The 12,670-nt window shown below is 43.8% G+C and overlaps 1 protein-coding gene across 4 annotated transcripts in view; it reads left to right on the top strand.

Annotated features, from left to right (window-relative positions):
• EHBP1 (EH domain binding protein 1) overlaps positions 1 to 12,670 on the top strand; it is a 357,318-nt gene that overhangs the window by 117,062 nt on the left and 227,586 nt on the right. For all 4 annotated transcript variants that reach the window (XM_044288819.1, XM_044288821.1, XM_044288820.1 and 1 more), the window contains exons 8-9: positions 5,129 to 5,251; positions 7,450 to 7,696. In XM_044288819.1, coding sequence (XP_044144754.1) covers positions 5,129 to 5,251; positions 7,450 to 7,696 — 370 coding nt within the window. The remainder of the gene's footprint in view (positions 1 to 5,128; positions 5,252 to 7,449; positions 7,697 to 12,670) is intronic.

The following is a 12,670-nucleotide window of genomic DNA, read 5'->3' as shown; positions in this document are numbered from 1 at the left end:
CTAATAATTAATACACACAAGCACAACCACCTTCATGCAACTTTACAGCAAAGAGTGAGTACTAGCAAAAATTGGACAAAAATTCTAATTTGCCACTCAATGCTAGATGTATTCATGAAATGCAAAATCTGCAGGAATGCACCAGCCATCTTTTTTGCATATAAGTTTTGGGAATGATGCAGTATATACTTTCCCTTCCCCCTATACAACCTGTAATCCTAATTAACAATGATAAATTCCTAAACCTCTTACAGTGCATTAACTAATGCCGCTTTTAGGGAGGTGTTATATGGGGGCTTTATTTCTCCTGTATTATGGACACAAAACCCGAACCTCCTGCAGTTCAGTATACTTTACTGTATAGATCAAGTATGGACAAGATAGGGTTAGTGAGCAAGTATGCTCCCTGATTAATGGGGGAAGGGCTTCTGTCCATGCTATCCTTCTCCTGGGGACATGTGCAGTCTGTTATCACGTCTCCCACCGGTCCCCCAAGACCAAACTGGAGGCTCTAGTCCCGATACACCACGAGTTAGAGCACTTAGAAATCAGACCTGGAATGAAAGCTGCAGGTATATTCAGCTTTCACTGAGATCCATTTGTAAGTGCTCTAACTCCTGATATATTGTGACTAGTGCCTACAGTTTGGTTTTGTTTTAAAGCCTAGATTGTCAGCTTTAAAACAAGACCTGACTTGAATCTTAAGATATGTCAGCAAAAAGCAGCCTCCCCACCCCCGCTGAGATGTCTGCCAGCTGAAGAGGAGAGTAGGGGGTTCAACCATCAGTGGTAAGGACTTATCAGGTAGGTCCTTAGCTACTGAATTGCCACGATGCTAGGACATGTTTCCTTGGCGGGGAAAGGGTTAAGGGGAATGGGTGACACATTACCTATCAGAGCCATGACCAAAAGAATACATGGAATGGTTTCAAAATACTTTCCACCATTTTTTATTTTTTTTTGTAAAACAAAAAAACTAAACAAAAAACCATAACATAGAATATTAATATGTAGGCTCTTAATATGTACCAGTAATTACAAATATTTTTTCCAGAAGTGTCCCTTTAAGAGGATTGTTATAGATTGTCTTCAGAGACTGTTTACTGTCACAGTTTTATGGGATTAGTAAACTGTGGTAAAGCGAGGCGTGATCTGTCTAGTGACGTGGAGAAGAGATGTTGAATCATACACAGTAGGACTCGACCAAATCTTACAAAAATGACATTTGGATGGTGGCATTACCACATAGCGCCAGGCTATCGTTGCCTAGTAAGGGCTCATGCACGTGGCAAAGCTATGGCTGCAGGCACTGTATGATGGCACCCTGCGGGCCTGCACTACTTCTGCATGATGCACTGCTTTTTGGGGGAAAATACCGATGTGATACGGCATGAGATGGAGCATGCTGGAGGACAAACCTGCGTGTACGGAATCGGGGGATACAGTGGTTCGTTACGGGGACTGCATTACGGATCTGTACCACACAGACTTATACCGTCCCGTTCATGGATCCTGAGGGGGGGAGCTTGAGGTCTTCAGTGCAGTGATGCAGCCCACCCCTCTCCATGTAACACTCCCTCCTCTGCCACCTAACCTCTGTCTCTTCTCTCTCCGGCCAGGGGCCCGATGCTTTTTGCCGCTGCTTCTTCTGTGATAATCCGTTTCTCTCCTTAACTGACTTCTGTTTACAGAAATTGTAAACCAATTGAATGCCTTGAGCAACTTACCTGAAGATCAAGATGACTCCATAAAGCGAGCACACATGCCTGCAGCTAAACCATCCAGTCCTCGCCAAGGTCTTTGGTCTTTTGCTATTTTTTTTCCATCCTGCCCCTGACTTGTCCGCTTTGCTTCCTCCTGCTGGCCGTATGTGCCTCCATCTTTTGTTACTGTGGCTTTACCTCATTGCTGTCTGTGACCATTTGTAGTAAAACCAGCAAAGTATAGTAGGAGTGGGGGAAAGTGTTCAAAAGGACACTGTTTAAAAGGGGGTTGTCTGATATTTTGATATTGGTGGCCTATCTTTAGAATGGGTCATCCTCCTGGGGCTCGCAACTATCAGCTGTTTGAAGAGGCCACAGCCTCCCCTAAAGTTGGTGATCTCATGTTAATCGGACACATTTTCTATGAGTGAATGGGCCTGAGATGCAATACCAGGCACAGTCCCTATACGTTGGATGGCGCTCTGAGGAGGCGGTAGCACTCACCGGGGCACCACGGTCTCTTCAAACATCTGGTCAGCAGGGGTGCCAGGAGTCGGACCCCCACCATTCAGAAATAGATGACATATCCTGCAGTTGGGCCATCAGTATCAGTCCTGGAAAACCCCTTTAATACTGACAACTTATATTAAAAGGAAGCTTCCAATTTTTTAAAGGGAACCTGTCACCGGGATTTTGTGTATAGAGCTGAGGACATGGGCTGCTAGATGGCCGCTAGCACATCCGCAATATCCAGTCCCCATAGCTCTGTGTGCTTTTATTGTGTCAAGAAAACGATTTGATACCTATGCAAATTAACATAAGAGTCATATCTTACTTGTGTGACCAGAGAAGAGTCATATTTTCAAGCTCTGACTCATCTCAGGTGAATTTGCATATGTATCAAATCGCCTTTTATACACAATAAAAGCACACAGAGCTATGGGGACTAGGTATTGTGGATGTGCTAGCGGCCATCTAGCAACCCATGTCCTCAGCTCTATACCCAAAATCCAGGTGACAGGTTCCCTTTAAACACTAAGGCTGGGTTAAGATGTTGCCTTTTATGTTACTTAAAAAAAAAAAAAAGGCATAAAAAAAGTATGCGTTTTTACCACAAATGCAATTTTTACAGGTGCAACATGTTAATGTGTTTCACCTGAAAGAGATGCATAAGCATTTACTGAAACAATTTATTATATTTCACCTGGAAAAAATTTGTAGTAATATTTATTTTAAAAAAATTAAAAAGTTGAGGTAAACATATGGGGGGGGGGGGGGGATTTTTCATTTGCTGTGGTTTTTGGTATCCGTTTTAATTCTTTCTTTGCTTTGTGAGGTTGCACCAAATTTATTAAATAGTGCAGAGTAATAATCTATATTAGTGGTGTACTCCTAAGTCTGTAAAAGTACACCAAGGGGGTTGGCTGGCGTGGAGATGAGAACATTTAAAAAGTCATACATCATAAAAGGGTAATATCTAGAATAGGGGATAACGATTAGATCGATGGGGGTCCCACCAATCACAAGAAGGCCCTGCAGCCCCCTGAAATGAAATGAACGGCGTGGCCGGTCTTGCATGTGTGTAGCCACTGCTTTCATTTCTATGGGAGTTGCGGAGATAGCCACGTTGCTCAATGTAAGGGTGCTGCAAGGTGTCTGAAATCCTGACCTGCTTTTTGTACCACCTCTGAAAGTGTCAATGGTCACCAAATGTCGCAAAATTGTTCACCAAATGTCACATACAGGCATCACTTGCAGCATTTTTACACCACAAAACTGGGGTCGCAGACTTGATAAATGTCCCCCGTAGGTTTTTTTAATGCAGTTTTTAATGCGTTTTAAAAAGCAGCACAAAAGCAACATCTAAACCCGGTCAGAAGATTATATTGACTGCATGAATCTCAATTACCTAATGAAATATTACTGGAGTCCTTCCCTCCATGAACAGCGGTCCGTCAGCTGGACAGCGGCTGACACTTATATCACCGGTAAGTGACGGGCTAAAATACAGCTTGTCTATATACATTAGGCCATCTGTGAACTTGGTGGGATCCGCCATTCCATATACCGTAACCAGAACGTATCCTCCTCAAATCCAAGTAAAAAAATCCATGCAGATTTTTGTCGGTGGAAATAAAAAAAAATATCATCTGCAGGAAGAATAAGCATGCTCTGTCTTCTCGGAAATGTCCCTGGGTACCCCATTGATGCTCTGATTTCTGCCACTGAGCCATTGAAAATAAATTTTGCCATAGGAAAATCCATAAGGTGTGAACATAACCTAAACCCCATCAGTATATAGTTGTCCAGTTTTGGGGCGTTTTGGCCTCTCCTTTGTTGACCAAAACTTTGACAATACAGTGTTGACAAGTCTGAACAATGCCTAATAAACCAAATACTAACAGACTGAACCCAGTTCATTCCCCTATATCTGGCCAATGTGATGGAAATCCTGCATACTGGTATTCAACGTCACATTATCTGTAGGTAAGAATGTCTTTCAGAAACCTATTCTTAAAGGGCTTTTTCAGACTCCTAGTATCGATGACCTGTCCTCGGGATAAGTCATCGATATCTTATTAATGGTGGTCCAACGCTCTTCATTTCTACCAATCAAAGTGTAGTGGTCACTACACAATCACCCAGCGACTGCAGGGAACAGATGGGGGTCTCTGGTGTCGATCCCCCATTGATCGGATATCGATGACTTATCCTCAGGATAGTAGAAAAAGTGGAGGGCCACAGCAGCGTATCACCAATATTCTTCTTTATTTAGAACAACACCTCACAGCAAGGCATAAAAAATCTTGACCACCACTCTCGCTCTTTACAAGCCGCTTGTGTTGCTGCTCCTGAACAAACCTACTTTCTCCTTATCCTCAGGATAGGTCATCAGTATCAGGAGCCTGAAAACTAAAGAAATATTCCAAATTCTGTTGTCTCACCCATGTAAAAGTCACAACTCCCAGCCACGCACCACGCTTCCCACCTTCATGATACGGATGCTTTAGGTTGCACTCTGACCTGCCTTATTACTTTAACTCTTGCACTTGACTATTTAAATCCTTAAGAGGAACTGTTGGGTTTGCTACAAAAAAAACAGACGCCGATTTATTGCCCTTGTAGTTGTATCCCTGTGTTACGGAGCCGCTATGTGAGCATGACCCTATATTATGAGTATGTGTTTATTATGTTTTTATTTGATGCTAATTTTTGCATGTTTCATCCGTGTTTGTAGCAGTAATCTTGCAAAGGAGTGTGTCTTTGCATATTATTGCACAACTCTTTGCATATTATTTTCCCATGGAGCTTTGCCAGTGTCTCCATACACAGCTGGTCTCCTTAAGGAGAGCCGGTACCTCCCCAAAGCTTAGTAGTCATCTTTGTTATTTTAGTGGTGTAAATCATTCTTTGTCTGTTTGTAGAACTAATTAACAAGTTGAATTTCCTGGATGAAGAGGAGCAGGATTTGGTGAACTCCGGCTCAACCCCCTTCGAAAGTTCTGACACAACCGATCTCAATCCATTTGGAGACCCAGATGCTGAAGGTAATAGTGGACAAACGAATCCAGGAGTGGAATCCATGTAGCTGTTTTCACTTAGAGGTTGTGCAGCGATTTATATTGATGCCCTATCCTCAGGATAGGTCATCCATATGAGAATGTTCGGCGTCCGACAGCCAGCACCCCCGCCAGTCAGCTGTTTACGCTACTTTCACATCTGCGTTTTTCCTTTCCGGTATTGAGATCAGCCATTGGATCTCAATACAGGAGGAAAACGCTTCAGTTTTGTCCCCATGTCTTGTCCATGGGGACAAAACTGAGCAGAACGGAGAGCACCAGAATGCATTCCGTTTGGTTGCGTTCCAATGTCGGACAGAAAAACGTTGCAAGCAGCATTTTTCAGTGCATAATAGAATGCAGAGCAAGACTGCTCTGGCATGAAACAATGCAAGTCAATGGTCAACAAAATAAATCTGATCCGGCGCCCATTGACTTACAATGGTTTTAGTGCCGTCATGGCTGTTTTAGAAATAATACAACCGGATCCATTTATAACGGATGCAGACGGTTGTATTATCAGGACGGAAGCGTTTTTCCTGATTTCTGCCGGATCAGGCAAGAACGCAGATGTGAAAGTAGCCTGGGGGCAGGCTGCTCTCCATGCGAGCACTGCTCCCTGTTCCCTCTTACCTTCTGGTTGTTCACACCTTGTGCTTTTCATCACTTGCCCATTTCATACATAGGTAAGTTAGGTTCACTTTGTGATGATAGATCCCCCTCCAGCAGACTTTTACAAGCCTCCACCTATTTCATCAGGTGTTTTTGCTGACATTTCCTGTATTCGATAGCGGTACACTCCCTTACAGCCAGGGCTCTTTTTCCCAATTTTAGAAGAGCTATTCCATATAGTAGGACCCCATCACAAGTCATTGCTGAGTTAAAGGGATTTTATCCAGAATCGTAATTTATCGCCTGATCACTGGAGATCCCTTCGATGGGACAAGATTGGGGGGAAATCATGCATGCTTGCTGCTGTTCAAAGTCAATAAAACTACAATCTGAGCATTGTATTTCGCAGTCTCAGTCAGTTCCACAGGGGCTAAATGCAGTGTACATGCGTGACTGCCACTTCATTTAAAGAGCTTACATGGGACCCTCATTCTTTTGATCTATGGGGGTCCCAACTGTGAGACTTCCAGCAATCAGACACATGTTGCCTATTGTGTGGACAAGTGATAAGTTATAATTCTGGTAAAGCCAGTTTAAAGGGGTTGTTCACCTTGGAGAGCCTTTCAGGCAGACCCCTCCCCTTCCCTTAAACCAACGGAGGTAACCTGCACCCTGCCAGTGGGTTCTGGCTCCTGCGGTTCCCCTCTGCCGCACTCCGCTTGTCAACATCTGGTTTGAAGATATCATGCAGCCAATGACTGACTGCAGTGGTGACGTGTCCCCCATGTGTCACATGAACCACTAACATGATTCATGGGGGACATGTCACTGCTTTGGCCAGTCAAACCGGATGTTGACACGCAGAGAGTGGCAGCTGGCGGATGAGGGAGTCGGAACCCAGCAATGAGAAGCAGGCAAGTATGTTTCTGTTCCGGTGATGTGTGGGGTGTTGTCCAAATGGCCCCCCATGGTGAAAAAACCTCTTAACTCCACTTCTTACAAATGACTCAGGCATGGTTTATTAATAACACTTAAATAGATAGAGTTCAATAAGAACTATATATGTTCCACTGCCGTGAGCTCCCCCTAGTGGTGGTTTCACACAAGCAGAAATTTTACCATATAGCGCTGGCTGTATGACAGTAAGTTTTAAGAAATTAACCTCCTCGCCATCTAAAGCCACTAGGAGTATTAGGTGTTAATCTGGGCTATCAATGGTTGGTAGATTCCAGAATGGACCCTATAATGGGGGCACAGTTTGCTATTTCCACTGTGGGCACCAAAACGCTTCAAATGGGGGGTTTACAAAATCTGCATTCACCCCGATGCTAGGAAGTCATGCAGAAACCTGTGGTTGAATAACTGTTGGAGAGTCAAGTGTTAAAACAAATTGTAGATTTCATTTTACCTCCTATTATTTTGTGTTTTTATTCGTATACAGTTTTGGCTCTCTTGTCCAGTTCCTCTGTTAATCCACCTGGAAAGATCTATATGATGACGTTGACCATTCTTTTTGTCAAAGGTTCGTGTCCCTCCCACCTCTGACGGTGTCCATTCATTTCACTGCTTTTTAGAAACAACTGTCGACAAATCCCCCTTAAAGGTGGAGGAGCCATTCGATGATGATAACCCATTTAAAGACCCCGAGCTCACAACCTACCGAAACCCATTTGATGAGCCAGACGCGGGGCCTGACCTGGCTATCGAACTTCATAAAGAATCTTCTCCACAGCCAGCAAAGAGGAAGAACGCCAGACCTGTGGATATGACCAAATACCTCTACGCTAACAAAGCCAGACAGGAAGAGGATGAGCTCGATGAGTGAGTGGATTCTATACACCTTTTATATCAACTGATGAATTTAGGTTTCACTGTATAAGCAGATTTTTTTTTCTTAAAACAACATGGCAAGTCCACATAGCGTGATTGACAAAAGAACATTTGATAGCACGGGGGGACATGGAGACGTTAAGCCACCTGACATGCACAGTTCTTCTGGAAAATTTGCTGTACACATTGGAAACCTGCCCAACAACTCAAGGAAGCAACTAGAGACACTTCAGTTCACAAAAACAGAGTCCTTTTAACCTCCATATTAACAAAACACCTGCATAGGCAGTCATCTGCAAGAGCTCTTACCACCTAGTCCGTCGGGCAGAACACATTTTATATAATTCCATATGGAAAGCGGCGTTTATCTTAAAGTAATGTAAAAAATTAAAATCGGTCATCGTATAGTACATGACAATCTCTTTCTAACAAAGCTAGAACCAGCCCTGTACCTCACATGGATCCAGAGATCTCCTCATTCATTGCTCTGCTAGATTTATATCAAGCTGACAGCTCAGGGGTGTGTCTCTCCTGCTGCAGCTCAGGGGGTGTGTCTCAGCTCTCCCTATCACAGCTCAGGAGGCGTGTCTCAGCTCTCCCTATCACAGCTCAGGGGGCGGGTCTCGGCTCTCCCTATCACAGCTCCGGAGGCGTTTCTCAGCTCTCCCTATCACAGCTCAGGAGGCGTATCTCAGCTCTCTCTATCACAGCTCAGGGGGCGTGTCTCAGCTCTCCCTATCACAGCTCAGGAGGCGTGTCTCAGCTCTCCCCATCACAGCGCGACACCCGGTATTGAGATGCAGCAGAGGATCTCAATTCCGGGAAAAAATGTTTCCATTTAGTCCTCATGCATTCTGAATGGAAAGAGAACCGTTCAGGATGTCTTCTGTTCCGGTAGCATTCCGTTTTGTGACTCGACACAAAACCGCTGTAAGCTGCGGTTCTGTGTCCAGTCATAAAAATGGATCCGGCTCTGAAAACAATGTAAGTCATTGGTGACGGATCACTTTTTTAGGAGCCTAAGAAACCAGATCCTTCACCCATTGGCTTTCAATGTATTTAGTGACGGATCCTTATTTTTTTTCCGTTTTGATTTCACACAACCGCATCCTAACAGAACAGATACATCATGATGTGCAAAATCAAAACGGATCCGTTTAATTCCGGTATAGAGGCCCCCCCCGGATCTCAATACCGGATTTAACAACCCAAGTGGGAAAGTAGCCTATGAACGGTGTAAAATAATAAAAGAAGTAATACTCACCTGACTGACCCGCTGTTGGAGCGGCAGGTCAGGTATGTGCCCTGACGCTATATTCATTTGGCTATTTCCGGAGGTTCCATTGAGAATGAATGGAGCAGTAGGACGCAAGCCTGACCGTCCACTCCATCAGATCAGGGGAATGGGACCCCCGTGCTTGGGATCCCAGCAGTTAGACCCCAGTCATCAGTTAGTTATCCCCTTTACCTATATGTGACGCTGAATGCTGATTTAATACACAGTGCTGCCAAACCATGGCTACATTGCTAGGACTCTGCCGGCTTTATCCCCCCCGTGTAATTTGGATGATGGAAGCTCTGGGTCTGTAGCTGATTCTGGAACCTCTAGCCACTAGAAGTTCCTTTTTATTTGCTTCTTGTAAGAGTAAAACATTTATATGTGCTGCAGATGCGATTACATTGGTAAGAGTTGATTTTTAATTAGTGTAAAATACAGGGCGTGCGGCTGTCATAGAATGAGCTTCACATGAAACATATAATTCAGATACGTAATTGCAGGTGAACTTTTGGATCTGTAATTTAGGTGTGGATTTATTTTGCAGTGATTATAATGTTAAAAAACTATTAAACGGCCAAACAATTTGGTAATGATCACGGACTTGCTGTTCCTATTTGTATATGTGATGACCTGCATAATTATTTTAAGACAGTGGTTCCAAGAAGTGTCTTTAGATCCCACCAATAATGCTGGAGTGGGATACTTAGTGTCCCGATATCCCTAATCATTCCCTTGTGCTGTATGCACACTCGGCCATTGAAGCGGTTTTCCAGGATCTAACTAGACTGTGTGCAGGTAGACGGTGGACCACGGGCGATGGTCAGACCACCGTCTGCCTGATGTTTCCTGATCTAGTACCATGGAGGTATCAGTCTGCATTGGAGCTGTCGGCACAGAGAGGATAGGAGATCTTTAGTAGGACTATTTGTGAAGCTGCTTCATTTTTCTTTTCTTTTGTTTGGGGAGAAATTAATTTAAAATATATATTTATTTTTTTGTGATTTGTTGATGGTCATAGCTCACTTTCTTCCCATCTCCTTGGGCATTCTATGCCCACATAGGTGTGATTGTGGGACATTTATCAAGACTGGCGTACCCATACACAGTCTTAAACTCCCTGCGCTGGAGTGAGATGTTCGTCATTTATTAAGAGGCAGATGTCTCGTAAAATATTAGCGCATCTCTGGGGCTGGCCTAGACTTCAGCTATAACCTACACCAGTTTCTGGGCCAAGTTATCACAAATTTGGCGGCCACACAAAGCCCCTCCCCCTCCTGTGAAGCCCTGCCTCCTTTTCGCTCTACTTCAGAAAAGTATTGAGAAGTTTAAATATGTGCCATATTTTGCAACTCTTTTTACGGGTAAAGCGCTTTGTAAATGCCCCTCAGTGGGTTGTTCTCCAGCAGAGGCTTTTCATCTTCAAGTGACTGCTGGAAAGCAAACTTCCGGAAGTGCATTGGTTCAGCTAAGAGCAGCATCTTGGGCCAAATGACTGTTGCCATCACCATGTTAAGGCTGCTTTCACACTTGCGTTTGTGAGGATCCGTTCAGATAATACAACCGTCTGCATCCGTTCAGAACGGATCCGTTTGTATTATCTGTAACATAGCCAAGACGGATCCGTCATGAACACCATTGAAAGTCAATGGGGGACGGATCCGTTTTCTATTGTGCCAAATTGTGTCAGTAAAACGGATCCGTCCCCATTGACTTACATCCTTTTCCATTCAGAACGCATTCGAATGCAAACTGTTCCGTTTTGGACCGCCTGTGAGAGCCCTGAACGGATCTCGCAAACTGAAAGCCAAAACGCGAGTGTGAAAGTGGACTAAGTACAAAAAAAAATAAAAACAGATTAGAAAATAGCTTGCTTCATAATTAGTAAAAAAAAATATCAATATATACATTCCCGTTAATAATCTCTCAACTGTTAAAGAGGCACTCCTGCAAGAGAATGATCTCCGTAATGCCTATTTTATTGTTTTATCACGTTTTCAACACCCCCATTCGGGCACTTTTTTTTTTTTTTTTTTACCTCAACCCTGACAACCCCTATAGGCTACTTTCACACTAGCGTTTTTACTGGATCCGGCAGGGTTCAGCAGAAACGCTTCCGTTACCGATAATACAACCGTCTGCATGAGTTATGAACGGATCCGGTTGTATTATCTGTAACATAGCCAAGACGGATCCGTCATGAACTCCATTGAAAGTCAATAGGGGACGGATCCGTTTTCTATTGTGTCAGAGAAACAGGATCCGTCATGACCCACAATGCAAGTCAATGGGGACGGATCCGTTTTGCTCCGCATCCCAGGACGGAAAGCAAATCGCAGCATGTTGCAGTGTGCTCTCCAGTATGAGAACGGAACGGAATGCATGTTGGAGCACTCCGTTCTGTTCAGTTACGTTTTGTCCCCATTGACAATGAATGGGGACGAAACTGAAGCTTTTTTTTCAGGTATTGAGACCCTATGACAGATTTCAATACCGGAAAATATTAACGCTAGTGTGAAAGTAGCCTTTACTACACTTCTATTTACATCACCTACATTCCTAACGTGCCCGATGATAACACATTTGTGGGTGGCGTGCTGCTGTGAGTAGGGTGCCCTGTTACCCTCTGGCAGACATTTTTGGGGGTTTTCATTGTTGGTAAAATATCGTAGCCTGAGATCTGATTATGTAAACCTGGAGCGGTCTCATCCCCTTTACGTCTGAGTAAGATGTTCATCGCTGGTTTGACTCTCAGGCTAACTCGATTTGCGACACCTCAGAACTGGCTGCGGCCCCCGCCGAAATCTAATACTCTTCACATATTCCTGATTGCATTAAGGCTTTAGTGGGAAGGCGCGGGTTGTGGAGGGGTGAAAAAAACAATACATTTGATGGATTACAACCTCTCAGTCAGGAATATTTCTATTGCCCATCTCCAAATTGCTCCGCGTGTTTTTTTGTCCAGTGATTTTTTTCCCATTAGCCATATTAGCCTCGATGCACTCTGGTTTTCAGTGTATTGCAAATGGGCTTTTTAATTTACTGACTGTGAAGCAGGTTGCAGCCTTAATGGCTCACAATCAGATTTGCTGCAGCCTTAATAATGAGATGCCCGGCGCAGCATCGCGGAGAGCCTTCCTGGAAGTGGGCCGCATATTTGTGTTCATTTGCAAGTGATTATGTCATAAATAGGTTTCCATTTCTAAAATTATTACCCGCGTGTATTATATATTCTAGCGCTCCAGTCAACTGTTTTTACTTGACGTTCTATATAGAAAAGCCATTTTGTATTTTTTATTAAAAATGGAAAACCGAATTCCTTAAAAGGTTGCTGAGCTTTTTTTCATTGAAGGCATATGCCTATTCTGTACCGTTAACTATTTTGCTGACGGGTTTCTGGACATTTTTTGCATTTTTGACACAAATTAATAGTTAATTATATGTAAAAATATCCTTATATATTCTGAACGTAAGGTAATGAGTTTACCTCCACATTCTGTGTATCTCCTGACAACCATAAAGGGATATTCCGGTAGGCACAAATTATCCCTATCCACAGGATAGGGGATGACTATTGGATCGGTGGGGGTCTTACCACCGGGACCCCCACTGATCTCATGAACGGGGGCCCATAACCCCTGCAGTCCCCTTATTCCTCCTCTAAAATGACCAGAGCGGCCGGTCGCAAA

This window comes from Bufo gargarizans, chromosome 4 (assembly GCF_014858855.1).
Source record: "Bufo gargarizans isolate SCDJY-AF-19 chromosome 4, ASM1485885v1, whole genome shotgun sequence".
NCBI classification, from domain to species: Eukaryota; Metazoa; Chordata; class Amphibia; order Anura; family Bufonidae; genus Bufo; species Bufo gargarizans.
The sequence above is the reverse complement of the archived record's forward strand: the minus strand, read 5'-3'. Positions and strand labels throughout refer to the sequence as shown.